The sequence below is a fragment of the Lepisosteus oculatus genome, chromosome 12 (assembly GCF_040954835.1).
Source record: "Lepisosteus oculatus isolate fLepOcu1 chromosome 12, fLepOcu1.hap2, whole genome shotgun sequence".
Classification (NCBI taxonomy): Eukaryota; Metazoa; Chordata; class Actinopteri; order Semionotiformes; family Lepisosteidae; genus Lepisosteus; species Lepisosteus oculatus.
This window is the reverse complement of record NC_090707.1, coordinates 26259539-26279775: the sequence shown is the minus strand read 5'-3', so window position 1 is coordinate 26279775 and position 20237 is coordinate 26259539. Positions and strand designations below refer to the sequence as shown.

The 20237-nt window shown below is 37.9% G+C and overlaps 1 protein-coding gene across 6 annotated transcripts in view; it reads right to left on the bottom strand.

The window, feature by feature from the left end:
• Nucleotides 1–20237, bottom strand: part of dip2a (disco-interacting protein 2 homolog A) — a 269946-nt gene that overhangs the window by 35373 nt on the left and 214336 nt on the right. For all 6 annotated transcript variants that reach the window (XR_001479789.2, XM_015359260.2, XM_006636662.3 and 3 more), the window contains 2 exons: nt 6167–6278; nt 5671–5780 (listed from right to left, as the gene is read on the bottom strand). Coding sequence is in view for 5 of the 6 variants with exons in the window: in XM_015359260.2 (XP_015214746.1) it covers nt 5671–5780; nt 6167–6278 (222 nt within the window). In the remaining variant the exon portion in view is untranslated. The remainder of the gene's footprint in view (nt 1–5670; nt 5781–6166; nt 6279–20237) is intronic.

Genomic DNA, 20237 nt, shown 5'->3' with positions numbered 1-20237 from the left:
TGTGATTGTTTCACAAGGATGTGAAACGTGATGATTTGTTACAGTTCCATCAGGAGAAAAAAAAGTGTATTTTTTTATTTATTTGTGGCTGATGCAGTGGCTTGCAATGGCTGGATTGTTAACACTTTAAAATCACAGTCTGTCCGTGTGGGGAAGAGGGGAGCTCTCCTTGACAGCTGACACTCCTCCACACGCTTAAGTGAAAAATTCATAAAAACACCAATGTAAACGTCATATTTACAAATAGTTGAAAATATAAATGTAAAGTTCTCTAAAGCTTTCTCAGTCAAGAACGAGAATTCACGTAGGGAGCTGTGTAAGCATGCGTAGGCAGAAAAGATCAGCTAAAGAGGAAAGAAAATGCTTTCAGAGAAAACAATGTTTCAGGTGTGAAGAATACAGATCGCCAATTCAATTGCAGACTAAACCTTTCCCCACGCACCCTGCCCCTGCTGCGATATGAATATACACAAAGCACTGAAAGCTTTACAGTAGATGATCAGGTGTTTCGAAGACCTAGGGATAGTACATAATTCTGGCTTTATGAACTTACACCTGGGTTTCGATTCATTCAAAATAAGTTTTTTTTTAAAAAAAAGGTGCTAGATTTTATTTATATTAAAGTTATATCACTGGGCAGTGGTGGACGGTTAGTGGACAGTGCGCTATTTTGTCAGCAACCTGCTAATCTGCTTAAAATCTGTAGAAAACATTATTTTATTTCTGTACGGAATGCTTGTTGCATTTACAAAATTTAAGTGTTTCAAATGTTTAATTAAGAAAAAAAAGAACTTACAGTTTACACAAAGCTCTACGTGCATAAAAAGTATTTTAACTGATTTATATACAGGCTTTTCATATTGATAAGAAGTGTCCTTCTTTCAATTGGATTGCATGATTATTGTTATGATTTCTCCGTTATTATCAAATCCATCAACTCGTTCACTTGTGATTATTTTGGAAATATTATGACAATATTTTAACTTTTAACTCAGAGCTTGTAATGTCGGGCACTCTGAACAAGTTAAGCTTTGATGTAGTAAAAAAACATTTTTTCCCACAAGCTATAATGTACAGTAGTGGCTTTAAAACTATACAACATCGCGCTGTTTGCATGTGGCACATCTTCGTTCACGTTTTAACTACAGTATAGAAAAATGAGTGTTAAGAAAAAACAGGACATTCGATTGCTGGTTGCCTTATATTTTTTTAATAAAATAAAAAAATAAGATACCTGCCTAACTCAAACACTGCGTGACTTTAAAAGCTGTAAAAAATGGTTTAGATAGCAGAGTTTGAGTTAACACAAGACCCCTTTTGAATTAGTTGTAATCACCTTTGTCTGTCAGTGAAAAAAAAAACCGCAGGCACTTTTTCTTCCCCCCTGGTGTGACGTGACAATGCGGGAAATAGGTTTTTTTTATTTTACTGGGAGTGTGAACATTGAGTGAGCACTGGGGCATACAGTGAGACTAACACAGTGAGATTACTGAGATGGATAGTTTTAGTAAATATGTTAACAAATATCTGAATTTTTGCCAGATAAAATTGTATACTGCTGTGAATCAGCTAAGAGACCTTGCCCCCGTGAAATTGTGGGAAAGTGGTTTAGAGGGCAGTGTAGTGACCATAGAGTGTTTCAATACACTGTTCAGTATAACAATATAAAGCAAGTATGTTTTTCATGTTTGTAATTACTATTCTTGCAAGTACATGTTGTATTCAGTTTGCTTCTGTGTGTTAGCTGGTGTGCTAGCTAGTGGGCAAATGTTCAAAGTGAAAATTCATCCACAAGGAGTGTACCTTTAAAGCAGAGAAGACCGCACAAAACTTTTTCGGCTTTGTTTGTCGCTCAAGCCATTTCTCTTTGACACTTTTTTTAGTCATAGAGGTGGGAAGACACCTCCCCCCTCCCCCTTCCCTTTGCCTGCCTCACCTGTTCTCATTTTTAACTATTCTGTTTCCAAATCGCAGCGGGTTGCAGGCTCTGTGTCATTTGTTCACAAAGTTATTGACATCTGAAACATCGTGTCTCATAAATAGGTATTTTAATAAGCGAAGCTTGTGAAAACTGAAGAAAAAAAATTATCTGAAAAAGATACAAGAAGCTTGAAATTATTATTAAATTAAAACTGGTAATAATGACCAGAAACATTTTTATAGTTTCAGTTGTATTTTTAATACTGCTTTGTTATTCTCGATTCTAATTACAATATATACAATTTCATTTTTAGGCTTGTGGTGTCTGTTAAATTGCCCTACTGAATAAAGTGTTTTTAATTAAACCGGTTTAATTAAACAGTATTCACGTTTGCTAATTCATGTTATTATTTCATTATTAATATAACTTAACATATGTTATGAATATGTTATAATATATGAACAAAAAAACATGTTAATATAGTGTACATAGTACTTCATCATGCGTGCAATTAAAAATAAAACGTTTACAAAGAAAGTGGATTGCAGTAATACTACCAGCTATATAAATACATATATTTAGATCCTTAAATTAATATTGTTAATTTCTTTAGATATGAGATTCCATATAATATTTCCTATTAATCAAATTCTAAAATGCATGAGTTTCTTTTACTGTGATAACAAGTGCAAGTATTCATAGAAAAGGTTAATCACTTCACTCACTTAACTTTGAATATGTTGTGATATTTAGAAATACCAACAAATTCAATATAGTGTCTATAATCTTTACTTAGTTTTTCTACTATCTTAGTTAAACAAAAATTCATTGTGAGAGCTGGGTTTGAACCCCCAACTTCCAGCATTCCGCCTAAGCCATTACACCAATGCACCACTTAACAACTTAAGCTGTAGCTGAAAAGTGCAGACAAAATGTTTTTACGTCATCACGGGTGAATTAGCTAAACTGCTGCAGATGTTTACAAAAAAAGTGTACTACTGTAATAATTTGAGCTATATGAATATAATAATAATGTTATTAATTTCTTTAGATAGGAAATTCCATATTATATTTCATATTAACCAAATTATAAAAAGTATGCGTTTTTTTCCACGATAACGATCGCAAATATTCCTAGAAAAGGTTAAAACATTATAACTTGTTATGAAGTATAGAAACTTGATATAGTCAGAAGGAGCACATAAAAATGTTTCTGAAACAACCACACGTAAGACTTTGATGCTTAAAATGTTTAGGAAGGAAGTGGAATACTGTTTAAACTACCAATACCAGCCATATACAGTTTACATAATATGTTTATGTTTCTAAATTAATATTGTTTATGACCTTCAGACACATTATGCTCCTCTTTTTTTATGCTCAGCTATTAAAATTTCCCTTTAGTTGTAAAATTCCATATAAATATTCAATATTAAGCGAATTAAAACATGCACAGTAAAGAGATTAAATGATTAAATAATTTCACTAATAATCAATGTACCACGAGTGCCCCTGTTGGTCATTTTGGCCAGCCAATCACGTACTGCGGTACAATGCGGGTGGTAACCTGTAGATAATTTTGCGCAGTATGGGGTTGTAATGTGCATTTTGAATGGCTGCATCTATAGCTGCGGTGTACTGTAGGCTGCAAAGGAATTAGTAATGGTTTATTCCATGCTGAAAAGAAAAGAAAAGAAACAACATTTTGGCTGTGGAGCCTTTGTCAGGTGTTAGAAAGAGGAAAATCCACTTAACATCCACTTAAAACGAGCACTTCAAAACTATTCCTAAATATCCACAGTAAATGACCTAGTTAAAGACTGATGCAGAAAATGTTTATGAAGAAGATGGGATACTGTTGTGTGTTTTATTATTTTTAGCTACCGCAGTGTGTATAATATTTTTATATTACTTATGAAAGAAAGGGTTAAGTGCATATTGGAGCTGGACATAAAAATAATGTTCAAGGACTTAGTAAGGAGTGGATATCTGGAACTGTAAATAAGCTGTCTTTGTTTTGCAATATCTTTGCTTAATGCCTAATTGCACAAATATCTTAACTACTCCCATGGAGTGGTATCACTCCTCAGGAAACGCTTCCTCCTTTGTGCTTGTTTTTGTGTAACTTTTGTGTAACTGTTTGACTTGAAAGTCCCAGCTTGTACTTTGAATTGACTACGGCTTTTGTGGATGAGCAATTCCTGTATGCATACATAATAAACTCACTGTACCTTTCTCACAAACGAACATGACTGAGAGTGTGGATTTTCTACAGTTAAAAAATTACATATTAATATTTGTGGATTTAAGGATTATAAACAGTAGGGGAACAGATAAAATGAAGCAGCCATTATTTCACTAACACCTAACAGACCACAAGTGTCACCTATCGATCATCTCTGGCCAGTGAACCACACACCCTGCCATGCTGCAGTACCGCCAACGTGATAATGAGGATTAATGCATGTTTTGAGTGGCTGTGTTACGTCCCAGTGTGTGGTCCATGTGTGTTTTTGTTGCTATGTTCCACACTTCCTGACTTTGATTGTTCTCCCTCTCCCATTTGTCCCTCATTACACCAGTGTTTCCGTATTACATCATCTTCAATTAACTCTCAACCAATCAGAACTCAGCTTATTAAGTATATAACTTGGAGGTTATCAGAATGAAGGGCCTTTTGCCTGACTTCGGTTCTGCTCGGCTCAGCTTCGGTTTTGCTTCGCTTTTCGTTTTGCTTCGGCTTCGCTTCTCTGTTTTCGCTCGTTTCACTTTATGTGTGTGTGTTTTCGTATAGCTTCGTCTTTTGTTGGTTTGTGTTTGTCTCCTTGTACTTTCGTTTGTTTGTATTTTCCTTTATTTCGCCATTACCTTGCCCAAACTTTTTATATCAACCTCTCTTCTCCTTTGCACCCCATTCCTTGTGTCTACTCTCGTTTTCCCTTAATTGTATTCGTAGTTCACTTGTTTATTTGTGTTAACGTTTGTGTATAGGTTAAGGTTGTCGGGTACATTGTACACACGTAGTTGATCTTTGTATTAGTAACACTAGTTTAGGACAGGTGAGTGCCTTTTGTCTTGCATGGTTTTGGGTATTTATGAAGGTTAGCCAGGGTGTTAGAAGACGCCGAAGACAGAGTGTTTTGGATTTTGTTTTGGTAGTTAGGTCAGCTTTCCCTCACTTTATTAGCCAGCTCCATTTTGTTTGTAATTTTCTTTTCTTTGGTACCTCTCTAATTCCCTTTCCCTATGTGTTATTGTGGCCTTTTTACGTACCAGTCACCTAATTCACTTTAAAATAAATCACGTTTGCACCAAACTTGTTGTCATGCTTCCTAAGTCCCTCAGCAGAACCACACATGCATTTAAAACCATCCTAAATGTTACACCTATACAGGCTGCATCTGTATACAGACAAGAATGTCTAGAAATTCATGGAATATGAAAGGGTCATTCAAAGATCTCATGAATATAAATATTTTTTAATGCCAAGTCAAGTCATTCTGGGAGACCATGAACAGTAATGTGTAGCTAGGTATAATTCTTTTGAGTGTGATGTATATGAGGTTATATGAGGTTAGAGGCAAATATGTCATGTGGAGGGTGTATCATGGTGAAACAGATGTAAAATCGGACCAAACCTGTTATCTTGTTACAGATGACATCTCTTTTGCCATAAATGACATCCTTCACATGCTGTTTTAAACAATACAAGAGAAACATGACATGGTAGCTACAACAGTTGGCCTTACCTTCACTCCTGCTAAGATCCCTGTGGTAGAGACACTGAAGTCTAGGTAGGCCAGCATTTCAGGCGTTGGTGGTTTATAAATCTGAGAAGGCTTCTTTCTAGGGAGGTCATCTGAACAAATCAATTTAAAGAAAAAGCATTTATAAGTAATAAAAATAGTTTCAAAATATACATTAAAAAGATTTTAGCTCATTGATACTCTTCATACATTATGAATATCAATAGTATATGAATTTTCCCATCTATTGTACTTGTTGTTACTAGCACATTGATCCAAGGACCTCATCAAGCAGCATTTTGAAGGGCCATTACATCTAAAAAGTCTTTATACTATTGCTGCTATGGGAGAACAAAAGTGATTTCTGAAATTTTAGGGTTTCCAAATACATGCAGCTTGACACAGGTTTTCTGATGTTGTAGATAGGTGTAAGTAAGCAAAGAGTGAACACAATATACAGATACAGCAAACACTATATCTCCAACCTGTGGAACTTTACCTGTGTCCAGTATTGCTGGCCATGTTTTCACATCCACTGCCACTGCTGCCTCTTTGGATTTCAACAGCCTCATTATAGTTTGAGTGGTCAGGATACACACCGACTTACTGACCTGTCACATAGAACACCACACATGGAGCATTTAGATATACTGCACACAATTAAAATACTGAAACTGCAGATTTTCCAAAATTATATCTATACCTTTAGAATAAATACAAAATCTTTGCTTTCCTGTCTGTTTCAAGCCCTGCATGATGTACAATACAAAACAACCTAGTTCAGGTGTATTTCTACCTACTCTACTGTGCTGTCATGAGAGCTATGAGACCTATGGTAATCATACAGTCAGCTATGCTTAAAAATCTGTATCCCGAATGGCTGTGAGAGTTAAACTGGCAAGGCTGTGAAGAAAGATATAAGATGTGAAGAAAGGGTCACAAGGACTGGACAAGTTATGGCAGGAAAGGGGGATAACTGATAAGGATTCCAGATGCCAGCTAGAAACCCCTCTTCCCAAGGAAGGAAACCTAACACTGACCATTTGGCCAAAGTCTGTGAACTGTCTGAAGTGTCTGAACACTGTGCATCACCACTGTGCATTACCATGGTAACGAGCTACATCAGAAGCGGCAGAACAGGGCTATATAAACTGGAAGTTTTGTACCGGTACTTCGAACAATACTTCGTTTTTATTGTTCCTTGCATGCAATAAAACTCATGTTTAAACTTCATCTTGGGATCCAGAACTTATTTGTCTGTTACAACAATTTTTGGCGTCACGAACAGGATTCTCCAGAAGGCCCAGGGTTTCCCATCGGCAGAAGAGATGGTCAGCGTGCATAATACAAAGAGGCATTTATTTTATTAAAAGTCCCAACTCTCTTGTCTGACCGATTGGGAAGTCCCTGCTCCCTGCGAGGATCGCCCGAGATGATGAAGTAGACGTGAGTTTCTGGATACCTCTGGCCCGGGGAAGACACCGGTGTATGTAATGGGTGGTTGGCTGTAAGCCCAGAATTTGGTCTGGCAGGCAGCGAGCGGTGGTATTGTGCGCACGCATTCGAAACTGGTGTATGCCTTAATTGCGTGTGTTTCTGAACGGGTTTGGCCTTTATCGCGGAGCTCAGAACTGGTTTGGGCCTTAATTGCACACGGGGTTCTGAAGCTGAGCTGTGCTTTAACTGCACATATAATCCAGGACTAGTTTGGGCCTTAATTGCGCACAGGGTCCTGAGGTTAGCAATCCCTTGATCGTGCACGGATTGGCATGGTTTTTTGTTTAAAAGGGAACAGGAGGGGAGTAGTTTATATATGTATGTTTTTATGTGTTTTCCTTGTTTATGATAATACACATACGCACAACACTAACATAAACACACCTCCTAATTAAACAGCAAAGCACTAAGTAGCAGGATTTAAAGGACGTTGAGATCCAAGAATAGCTCTGACCGGAGCCCAGTGCGTAAGTCCACCCCGGGACAAAAGCTGGCGTTCTGGGGATGGTGAATTACTGATCCAGGAAGAGAGTACTCGAGGTCTCGTTTCTTACATGTGAACAGTGTGGTGTAAGTCTTGTCTAAAGACTCTGAGAGGCATCTAGATCTGGAAGTAACAGACGCCCTTAGCTGCATAAGTGCAGGAATGCACAGGATTTCCAAGTAAAAGCACCCGCTTATGAGCTGTTGCCTCACACAAGACAAAGTAAATCTTCAGAAAATGAACATGTGTGCTAACTGGTTGTTTGAGAAAGTGGTGGAAGTGTCCGATTATGTATCGGACAAGTGTAAGTTGACGGGATAGGAGGAAAAAATATAGAAAGAAGTTGAGTTAATCAGAGGGAATTTGGGGCGATGATGCCTGTAAGAAAGTATATGAGTAATGGCAAAAGCACAAAGACGTAGTTGCAGCCCTGGTGCGCGGCCAGCACCTGTGGCGGCAAATAAACGAGAGAAAAATTAAGAAAAAGATAATTTACTCGCTCCAAAGAGGAACTAGAACAAAAGCTAAAAGAGGCTGTGCAGGAGGATCAAAAGCTGAAAAGGGGTACAGACTGTCAGACGGTGTTTGGTCTGAGCAGGACTGTCGGAAAGTGATTGAGCAGTGGTGAAAGAATAAACAGATGGATAGTGGAACAAGTGACGTCGTATTCATGAGAAGAAAAGAGATACACGTAGAAGTGAAACAAAATACAGCAAATTGTAGTACGAAGAAAAAAAATGAATGAATGAATTTGTGTGCCTGCATGTACGTACGTGTGTGTGTGTGTGTAAAAGAGCAGAGTGCATAACTGTGAGTTTTGGTATAGTAAATGATGGAGCAAGTGTATTTAGCCAGCCGGACTGGCTAGATACTTAACTAAAGAGACTTGACGAAAGCAAATGATGAAAAGCAATTTTAAAGTGACTGGAAAATATACAGTAAGAGCGTCTGAAACATATAAGTACAGTACAGATGGACCTAAATGAGTTATATAAACATAGTTTTTGTATTTATATACAATTACTTCATATCGGTGAAACAAAAGTTGGATTTATTTGAATGGCTTGAAACCAGATATGCTGAAACGCTGTAGATTTAGAATCATGACTGGTAGATAACACTGTGAAATTTGCAGAACTAGATAAACTCTATCGAAAGATGTGGATAAATATGTACACGAAGGTGCGGGCAGTTTACATGGGTTGTATTCCACAGAAATTGGATAAATCTTAGAAACAAAATAGACAGGCTGACCTGGGGAAATCTCCGGTTTACAATTAGTGTAAAGAAGAATACACGCGTCTTTTTAAGAGAAACTGCAGAAATTGTATGCAGGATGAAGTAAGCAGGGACCTGCCTTGTGGTTCAACTGACAAGGAAGGAGAGAGAAAAAATGATCACCCAGCTAAGAGCTTTTATGTTTATGTTATGTTTCTCTATAACAATAATAAAAAACTTTATTTTACATTATTTTACATATCCCGCTTACACATCGCACGGCTGTAATAAATCGATTCTTTATTAATACTAAATAAATAATACTAAAAATACTACAGCAAAGAGGTCACTTGATTTTTGGAATAATTCCCAATAGCACAATGATCCACTGGCATCCCTGAAGTCTGTTTAGTCCATAATCTTCCAAATACAATCACTAAGCAATTATAAGAATTATACCATCCTATTTCTTTGTGATGTCCTGTAAAAACTAAACCTATTTTTATAAGGCTTTTACTCAAAAGATTTCCAAACACATAGCATTTGTGAAGTACTATAGTATTTCTAAAGGTTACTGGTACAACATCAATCATTAAAGCTTAACAATAAAGTTTAGATTGCTGACTATGGACTAACTACATTAACTAACTGCAATGCAACAGTATACATTTTACAAGTAAGAATATCTGGTTGAATTCATGCATTTGTAGCCAATTGAATGCGAGAGATTTTAAGTTTTAACAGAAGAAAACTACGAACATGAAAACAGCCATAACAACAAAAATTACTGTGCAAATATCAAAAGGCTACTTCAGTAATGAAATAATAATCACAGTAGAAACCAGACACTGTTTACACCATATTGTTAAGAAAGACTCAAGACAGAAATGTTCATGTACAGCTGGAAAAAACAACTTCTAAAACAACAGTGAAGGCTGCAACATTACGCCCATGCTTTTCCACACTTGTAAGGATAACCTTAAAACTTAGGCTGTTGAGTCCAATCAATTAAAGCTGGAGTTCTGCAGGTTGTACAGGCTTAAAAGGTAGATCGGTAGTTTATCTGCAATATAGTCCAGTACTTTAGGTGTTTCTTGGTTTAATTTTCCTGCTTATTAATGCTTACTATTAATGCAAAGTGTCATGACTGAGAGCCTCTTGAGTCCTGCAGATACAGGGTACCTCATAATTTTAATGAAATCAAATGTGTACTGTACGTGTAAAACTGAAGCTGACCTAACAACCATCCCCTTTTCTCCAGAGTGTGTTTAATTGTACTGTTTCAGCACATCAGTTTTTTGTTTCCCCCACCAACTTTCCAGAGGAGCTATAAATATTTTAAATAAATACACACAGTATTGCTCATAAGGTCTGCTATTTGAGGTCCAGTTATTTAGATTCATACATCTTATTTTATCTCAGCTTTTCAGCTGAAATACACAGATTATACATAAACAATGCAGTAAAAAAATGTCTTATCAAGTATTTAATCATTAGGTATAACAGTTTCCCTTTAGGCCTCTGAAAACACCACCTTCTACCTTGTGAATACCAGTACCTCCTAATTGTCTAAAGGCTTTATTTCTTAAGAGCATGACATTAAAAACTGCTCAACTTTACAGCTGCATGTTTGCTTGCAGCATTCCAATACCTCTCAAGCAGTGAAAACAAATAACCTGCTGCAAAGCTGCTTATTATGGAGAAAAAAATCTCAGTTACATTCCCAGATCATAATCATTAGCTTTCCCAGCTGCAAATAACTACAGGTGCAAAGAGACAATGTTCAGACACCCAAAACAACCTGCTGAAACATGAAACCAAGGAATTGTCTTCAGAGATGTTTATTGTCTGGCATACCTCAGGATAACACAAAACCTTCCATACAGCCAGAACTATACGGTGTACTGAGAAGAGAGCTAATATACAAAAATAAATCATTTTCAGACCACCATGATAGCAAAACATGAACCCTGTACTGTGCACTTAATACTTGAAGATAACGATTTGTGTGACAAACAAATTAACAAAGTCCCTATTTGTCCTAACAAGGTCCCAAACCTGAATTTAAGAATAAAATATCCTTTGCGGGATGATATTTCCCAAAGGCAGATGACCCCACCTTTTGCTTTAAAGAAAAAAGGTTTTGTAGAGTAACAACTTCTTTCAACATCAGTTTTGCCCTCGCTAACAGCAGGCTTTACACCTATCGTTTGTTTGGTAAATATGGATTTACAAACTGCATTATTAACCAAACCATTAAAAAAAATCTCGACACCGACACGTTAATCGTTTAAACCTTTATGCAAAAAGAACAAAGGAATCATATCTCGCCACTTGGCAGCGTGTTATGATGAAATCATGTCTTTGTTGTTGGGGCGACTTTTTTGGTAGTAATATGATGATTAATATTACTAAGTAATATTCTTTAGTATAAAAGTTTTTTATTATTGTTATAGAGAAACATGATCAGATTTTCCCTGGTTCAGAAAAAAGACGATTAAAATCTGTAATCTTTCCACTTGTATGTCATCAGAAAATACAATAAGTTTCTGCTTTGTGCTAAGACATTAACGAGTACAACCCCCCTCTCTGCAGGAGTGCTGGCTGTGACGAATTAAACCGGTTTCACAGGTATTTTCAAAGTAGGAAGTAAAGTACTTACTAGTTAAGAAAGCTAGGCTCCTCAATTAAATCACTTTCACATGCTAATGCGTTGGTTTAACAGTCCGGGCGTGGCAAGCTTCCAATGTCAACTCGACTCGATTGGAAGACAATGAACGTATTCAAGCACTAAATGAATTAATAGCAAACATGGTTTACATAAAATACATTTTCCAAGAAAGTTTATAATAATACGATCTATAGTTGAAATCTGAGCCTAAATATAAAGAAAAAGCATTTTCAGAGAGCAATCATGATGTGTTTATGTAGAAAAAGCGATTAGGTTTATGAGCAATCTAATTACCTATTCGCTTAAAACGCTATATAAAATAAAGTTTATTTAAAGATGAATGATAAGTGTCGCAGTTTAAATAATTTTCATAGTAGGGCTTGGACAGATACCAAGTGCATTTTTGCAATTTACGTTGCATTGTCCAATGTGCTGCTGTAATACAGTTTAAAATACAGTAAGTCTAAACTGTATCAGCTTTATTTATGGGTTGCAATTTAGAAAAAGTCAAAAACCACACTCAAAATGCAATTTAGAGCTTTCTGGCAAGAGGAGACACCCAAATTAATAATGTAACATGCCATTGTTTGTGCATGAACAAAGTTATACTGCAATTTTGCTTAGATACGCGATTAAAAAAAATAAATTTTTTGAATCCCCGGCGGAACACATTCCATAAGAATCAGCGGTATTATATATCGCCTTTAAACACATATATTTAAACACGGGTTTACGATTTAAATCAAAACACAATTCAAATCAATATAAATGTTTATTTTGTAACACATAGGTGACTATTCATTGTTATTAAAAAGACTTAAATTCGATCATGTTGTGATATTTAGAAATATAAATTTGTTTGGTGCGAGTGAGGTTTTATTTAATCTCTGACCAAGGGAAACGTTTCATTTTTTCAAAGAAATGTTTGTTAAAATAAGAGTCATAGTTCCAGTGGGATTCGATCACAGACCGTGTGACATGGGAGTCAGGAACCTAACCCACATCGCCACCGGCGCGGTCACATGCAGAGTGCTGAAAAAGCACTACAGAAACATTATACACAGAAGCATAAATTACCTTACACTCAATTTAAACACAAGCTGTCTTTAGCCCTCTAAGCTGGTTCATATAGAAATGTAGAGAACCAGGCTCAGAACAAACAGCTTCATTAGCGAATACATATGCAGGACAACTGGAGAAGACGTTTTACAGTGGATGGATTTTTAGAAACATCCCATCAGTGACATCACTGAAGTCAACTCCTAGGTAACTGTCGTGTGGATAGTTTCACAAGAATCAGACAAAGGTTTAAGCATCGCTTGTTCTTGAAACTGCAAAAAAAAAACAACAACCAATAATGTACTTCTTTGCGGCTCTGTTTGCCCAAATCATATATTCACAACGTGAAATTAGAAAATAATATTACGTAACCAAAATCCGCAATATGGAAACAGAACCTGTGTAATTGTTGACAGATGATGTACAGATGCAGCCATTCAAAATGAGCGGTAAAAACCCGCGGTGCAGTAACCAACCCGCAGGGCACCGCAGGGCAAGTGATTGGCTGGCCAAAATGACCGACAGGGGCACTCGTGGTGCATTGGTTGGTAGTGAAAAGATTTAATCATTTAATGTCTTTACTGTGCACATTTCAATCCGATTAGTTTTGAATATTTATATGGAATTTTACCACTAAAGGGAAATTTTAGTAGCTGAGCATAAAAAGAAGAGGAGCATAACGCATCTGAAGGTCATAAACGATATTAATTTTGGAACATAAACATACAGTATATAGCTGGTCTTGGTACTTTAAAGAAAAAAATACACACCAGTATTCCATTTCTCCCTAAACATTTTAAGCTTCGAAGTCTTTAACTAACGTGATACCGGAGTCAACAAGCATACTTTTAGAATTTGATTAAAAGGGAATATAATATGGAATCGCGTATCTAAAGAATTTAATAACGGTATGATTATATCCGTGTACTGCGACAGGGCTGTGTAGGGCTGTTTCGCCTGCCTGTTCATGCGAGCTGTCTTGTAGCCTACTGGTCTAGGTGCGTGACTACCAACTGGCAGGTTGTGTGTTCGAATCCAGCTGGTGCTGGACTTTTCTTTTAACAAACATTTCTTCGAAAAAATAGAATAGCGATATTATGGACAATCAATTGACTTTTATATTTCAAAATATCGCAACATGATCGATATTTGCGATATTTTGAACATATCTTCACTTCTGACAGCGGTTCCTGCTTCTATTGTGTGTGTGTGTGTGCAACAGAGTAAATTTTTATAGAGAAATGGAGGCTGGACAGTATGCGTTACAATATAAACATTTATATTGATTTAAATCGTGTTCTGATTTAAATCGCAAACGCGTGTTTTATTATGTGTTTTTTAATCATAATCAGGCTAATGCATTTCTACATTTTCTATATGAACCAGCTTAGAGGTTCATACAGAAAGACAGCTTGTGTTTAATTTTTTTTTTTCAGTTTTATCTAGAACAAGCGATGCTTAAACCTTTGTCTGATTCTTGTGAAACTATCCACACGACAGTTACAGTACCTAGGAGTTGACTTCAGTGATGTCACTGATGGGATGCTTCTAAAAATCCATCCTCTGTAAAACGTCTTCTCTAGTTGTCCTGCATATGTATTCGCTAATGAAGCTGTGTGTTCTGAGCCTGGATCTCTACATTTCTGTATGAACCAGCTTAGAGGGCTAAGGGGCTAAGGGGGAGGTGTCTTTCGCTGGAAATCTCGCCTGCTTCTACTTTACGAGTACAACCCACTCTCTGCTGGAGTGCTGGCTGTGACGAATTAAACCGGCTTCACAGGTTTCAATCACAGACCAAGTGACATGGGAGTCAGGAAACACGCAGCGCCACCGGATTTGATAACGCTATAAAAACGCTATAAAATAATGTGACTAGGCACAGAACAAGTTTACAGCACAGTACAATAATAAATGCTGACCATGACTTTAGAAGCATAAATTGCCTTACACTCAATTTAAACACAAGCTGTCTTTAGCCCTCTAAGCTGGTTCATACAGAAATGTAGAGATCCAGGCTCAGAACACACAGCTTCATTAGCGAATACATATGGAGGACAACTAGAGAAGACGTTTTACAGAGGATGGATTTTTAGAAACATCCCATCAGACATCCCATCATATTCACAACGTGAAATCTAGAAAATAATATTACGTAACCAAAATCCGCAATATGGAAACAGAACCTGTGTAATTGTTGATAGATGATGTACTCGTAACATTTTTTCAAGACGAACTACAACATTTAAAAAATGACTTGTATGTACTTGATATCTCTAATCAATCCACGGGTCCCAGCACAAAACGAAACTAAAACGCATACCGTTTCGCGCTTCTTATTAGTTGCTCAAAAGTAATTTGACCGTATGAAATGCATAATATAAACCTAGAAACATATACCTGAGCAGTACTTAAGCACTGTAGTATCAGTGTTAAGACATACCTCTCAAATACTGTAAATCAAGTTAAAAATATCTCAAGACCGATTCTGGTCATAATGAAACCATGTTTCGTGTATGTTTTCTTTAAAGTACCGAGACCAGCCATATACTGTATGTTTATGTTCCAAAATTAATATCGTTTATGGCCTTCACACGCGTTGCAGTATGCTCCTATTCTTTTTATGCTCAGCTACTAAGATTTCCCTTCAGTGGTAAAATTAGATATGAATATTCAATATTTAAACGGGCACAGTTAAGACATTAAATATACATATACATACTGTATACAGTACAGTTTGCATACGGTAATATGTTTATGTTCCTAAATCAATCTCTTTTATGAGCATGTGAAAGGCATGGTGAATCGATTCTCAAAAATTACTGTACTTTGCATGATTGGAAACAAATGCGTGATTGCGAAATGCTGTGGTGTTACTTTTACAAAGACGGTCAATGAAAAAAAGAATGTTGACCAGGGCAATACTTTGAGTTTACACTTACAGCTTGTCCAAGGCCATTCATTATTAATACTATTAGTAATATCTTCGTTAAAGACTGATGGCCACAGCTCAAACATGAGAGGTTGAGCGTTATTAGCTCCACCTTGCAGAAATTCCGGATACTATTATTTTGCTTGTCGTATTATAGGAGAATTTACGGTAACTAGCGGTATTTACCGGTAGCTTGCGGTAGACTGCGTACAGCGTACCGCAAAATAATGCGGTATCGCCCACGCATTTTGAATGGCTGCATCTGTACTCGTAACATTTTTACAAGCCGAACTACAACATTTAAAAACTGACTTGTATGTACTTGATATCTCTAATCAATCCACTGCACTGCATTAAAACAAAACGAAAACTAGAACACCCTGGGCATACCGTTTCGCGCTTCTTATCAGTTGCTCAAAAGTAATTTGACTGTATGAAATGCATAATATAAACCTAGAAACATATACGTGAGCAGTATTTACGTAGTATCGGTGTCAAGACATACCTCTCAAATACTGTAAATCAAGATAAAAATATCTCAAGACCGATTCTGGTCATAATGAAACCATGTTTCGTGTATGTTTTCTTTAAAGTACCGAGACCAGCCATATACTGTATGTTTAAGTTCCAAAATTAATATAGTTTATGGCCTTTACACGCGTTGCAGTATGCTCCTATTCTTTTTATGCTCAGCTACTAAGATTTCCCTTCAGTGGTAAAATTCCATATAAATATTCAAATCTTAAACGGGCACAGTTAAGACATTAAATATACATATATATACTGTATACAGTACAGTTTGCATACGGTAATATGTTTATGTTCCTAAATCAATCTCTTTTATGAGCATTTGAAAGGCATGGTGAATCGATTCTCAAAAATTACTGTACTTTGCATGATTGGAAACAAATGCGTGATTGCGAAATGCTGTGGTGTTACTTTTACAAAGACGGTGAATGAAAAAAAGAATGTGGACCAGGGCAATACTTTGAGTTTACACTTACAGCTTGTCCAAGGTCATTCATTATTAATACTATTAGTAATATCTTCGTTAAAGACTTTGATGGCGACAGCTCAAACATTAGAGGTTGAGCTTTATTAGGTCCACCTTGATGAAATTCCGGATACTATTATTTTGCTTGCGGTATTATAGGAGAATTTACAGTAACTAGCGGTATTTACCAGTAACTCGCGGTAGACTGCGTACAGCGTACCGGAAAATAATGCGGTATCGCCTGCGCATTTTGAATGGCTGCATCTGTATATATGGGGAGACGGCAGGAGGCCACAAGAGTTTTGGGGCAGCGAGTTTTACTTGCTGAGTACCAGATTTTAACAATGATGTGCATTTATCACCCGAATGTGGGTGGTTCCATCCCAGATCTATTGGGCTGGGATGTTATGCAGCATTACAAGTAATGACTATACAGAACAGTGTATCACGTGGCGTCACTGACTTCTGTGATCATTCAGTATGTCGATGATATTCTGAGTGCTTCCCCTGACGAGGAATCCCACAAGTCTGAGCTGCTTCAGGTTTTAGAGTTTCTAATATTAAGCAGTTATGATAAGGCTTTGTGTGTCTGGGATTGTGTCATTTTAACAGGGCCTGGGTGGAATGTTTTTATGGGATGAGCACAACTCTAAAGAGATCTGCTTAAGGGGGGAGTGCAGTCCAAGGATAAGATTGCCTTGGTTCCAGCAGCAAAAGCTGCCTGTAATAATTTGAAACAAGCTCTTTAACAGGTGCTGAGACTGGGGTTTCCTCAGATGGATCAACCATTCCTTTGTATGTAAGTGTGGAAAATGGGTTCTGGGCAGCTGTGCTGATGCAGGGGCATGGAGGTAGGTACCCCGGTGGGATACTATTCAGGATCATTAGATGCTGTAGCCAAAGGGTGGGGGACCGTGAAGATTTAAGAAGATATAATACTTTATACTAATGCGTCCTCTCTGGTGCATGAGGGAGAACAGAGAACAGGCTGAGCTGTTACCATAGAATTTGATGTGCTAATGACCGGAAAAATGCCCCCTCCACTGCCTCAGCGCAACAAGCCAGTTTAGAGCACTGACTGAAGATTGTAAATATGCTAAAGGAAAACATAAACAATTTATATTTATATACTGTATGTAGTTGGTGTATGTATGCCACAATTCTGGATGGCTTTAGAGAAATAGGATTCCCTCACCATGGCAGGGACTCCAGTTAAGAATACTGGGTTTGTCTCTGAACTGATTAGAAGCTTTTGCAGCTACTGACTGAAGTAGCTGTGGTAAAGTGTAAATAACACAATAAAGAAATAATTCCAGTAACTCAAAAGAACAACTGTGCAGATGCAGATGCCAGGCGAGCGGCCCTGGTAGAGCAAGAGTCTGAGACCCCTGTGAAACCTCTGTTGGTGAAAAAGGGAGTATTCAGGTTGAGGCCTCTAATAGACATAGTTAGAAAAGAATGTGAAAAGAATGTGGGGCTGCATGATGATGGGGTGTGGTGCTGCCAGCACACCAGATGCCCTGTATGCCATCACAGCCTAATGCCATGTTGTAGCCAGACAAATTCATGCCGTCAGATACCCAGGTGTGAGTCAAAAGGTGCGCCAGTTGTCCCGAAACTGGGTAGGGACTGTGTTTAAAGCAGTAGCCATTGATGTATTTCGATGTGATGCTTGGCAAAGGAACTCAACTGCAGCTCAGATGCGGGTGCGATGGCTCAGAAGGCCAGACCCTGAGGGACCTGTCATGTACTGGCGAATTGACTATTGTAGCTTGCCAATATGTAAAGGGAACATTGGACTCTTCTCCTGGTGGGCTGAGGCCTCTACCTCTGTAACTCACAAACATTTGATGACAAAGATAATCCCATGGTGCAGACTGGATACTGATCTAGGGGCATACTACACTGGGAAGGTGTGTCAGGCTGTAATCGCCTAACTGGGGGTGAGGTGCCCCCAGCACCCGCAGTCTGCAGGGATGGCGGAACGAATGGAACTCTGAAAGACTGACTGATTAAATATCGGACTGAAGGAACACCGTGGGTCATGTGCAGTCCATGGGCTGGATCAAACAGAACTGTGAGACTGAGCCCAGTTGAAATCATCACAGGCAACCAATGAAACTCCCTGGAGGGCCAAGTCTGGCTAACGGATTGTTGAATTTGCTAACTAATTCTCTATTACAGAATTGTAGGTTTGTTAACTGAAGCGGTGCACAGGGCTCATGAATGGGTGCTGGACGCTTGGGGACCTCCAGTAGAGGGAAGACATGACCTGATACCTGGCGAGTGGGTGTGGGTGAAGAACAGATACCCTGCCAGACGTTGCAACCCTGCTGGGGAGGGACCATATCAAGTGCTATTGACTACCGACTGAGCCATCTGAGTGACAGGAGATCACTGGATCCACAAATCGCACTGTCACTGAGCCACCGTGCCAGAGACTGAGTGAACAGAAAGAATGATGTTGTTACTGTTTCTGTGTCTGAGGCTTCCTAAGGTGGGCCAACAGTGTGCTTGTTAGGCCTGAGGAGCATTACTGGGGAATATGGTATCAATACATTCCTGGTGTTGTCATATCTATCAGCCTAAAATGATAATCAGAGTTGGGTCTATATTGCTATTCCAAGATCCTGACGATAGATTTCCACATGGCTGAGGTCTGTGTTTGGGTCCTGGGGTGGAACTTTATTACAATATTTATTTGTAGGGTTAGTACTGTTTATATGTATAATTGTAACCATCACTTGTACAAAGACATGAATCACATCTTGTTGTAACAGTGGAACTCACAATGTCATGGTAACGCATGCCTGTACACCTACTGTAGAAAGGAAAGATCTGCCCTGACATCGTTTGTGTAAAAAATAGGCAGCACTGAGGTATGCCATATTTTATAAGGGGGGAATGAAGAAAGATATAACATGTGTAGAAAGGGTTAACTGAGTCCTTTCTGCACAAGGACTGGACATCTTGTGACACCAGACATTCCAGGCTTAGAGTTATAGCAGGAAAGGGGGATAACTGATAAGGATTCCAGATGCCAGCTAGAAATCCCCCTTCCCAAGGAAGGAAACCTAACACTGACCATTTGGCCAAAGTCTGTGAACTGTCCAAACACCGTGACCTCCCCCCATTACCATGGTAATGAGCTACGTCAGAAGTGGCAGAAAAGGGCTATATAAACTGGACGTTTTGTACCGGTACTTCGAACAATACTTCAATTTAATTTTTTTGCATGCAATAAAACTCATCTGTTTAAACTTCATCTCGGGATCCAGAACTTATTTGTTTGTTTCAATAAGCTGCCTTTGGGTAGGGAACCATGACAACGGTGCCAGATTTCCCCTCCCCCCCACTTCTTTTTTGGCCTTGGCAAAGAAGATGCTCACCACATTATCCACACCCACCCTAATGACTGCAGGCAGCACATAGGTGTGAACTCCAGCATGGTGTAGAAGATGATAGAAAAACATTAATATGGTAAAATTTTATTTTATCATTAAATTGTAACTTGAGTGTGTTCATCTAAAAAGTTACAATCAATATTTTATTTTTTCTAAATATTATTAAAATTAGCTTAACAGCTTTCATAGATTTCCTTTCTCTCTTTCAGAAGAATGGCTTCAACAGAAAGGTGGCTATTTGCATCATGTAGGCCGGCAGGTTAGGTAGTCAGGTATTTAGTAGCTCATTGATTCAGGAAATGTCATTGGGAGGC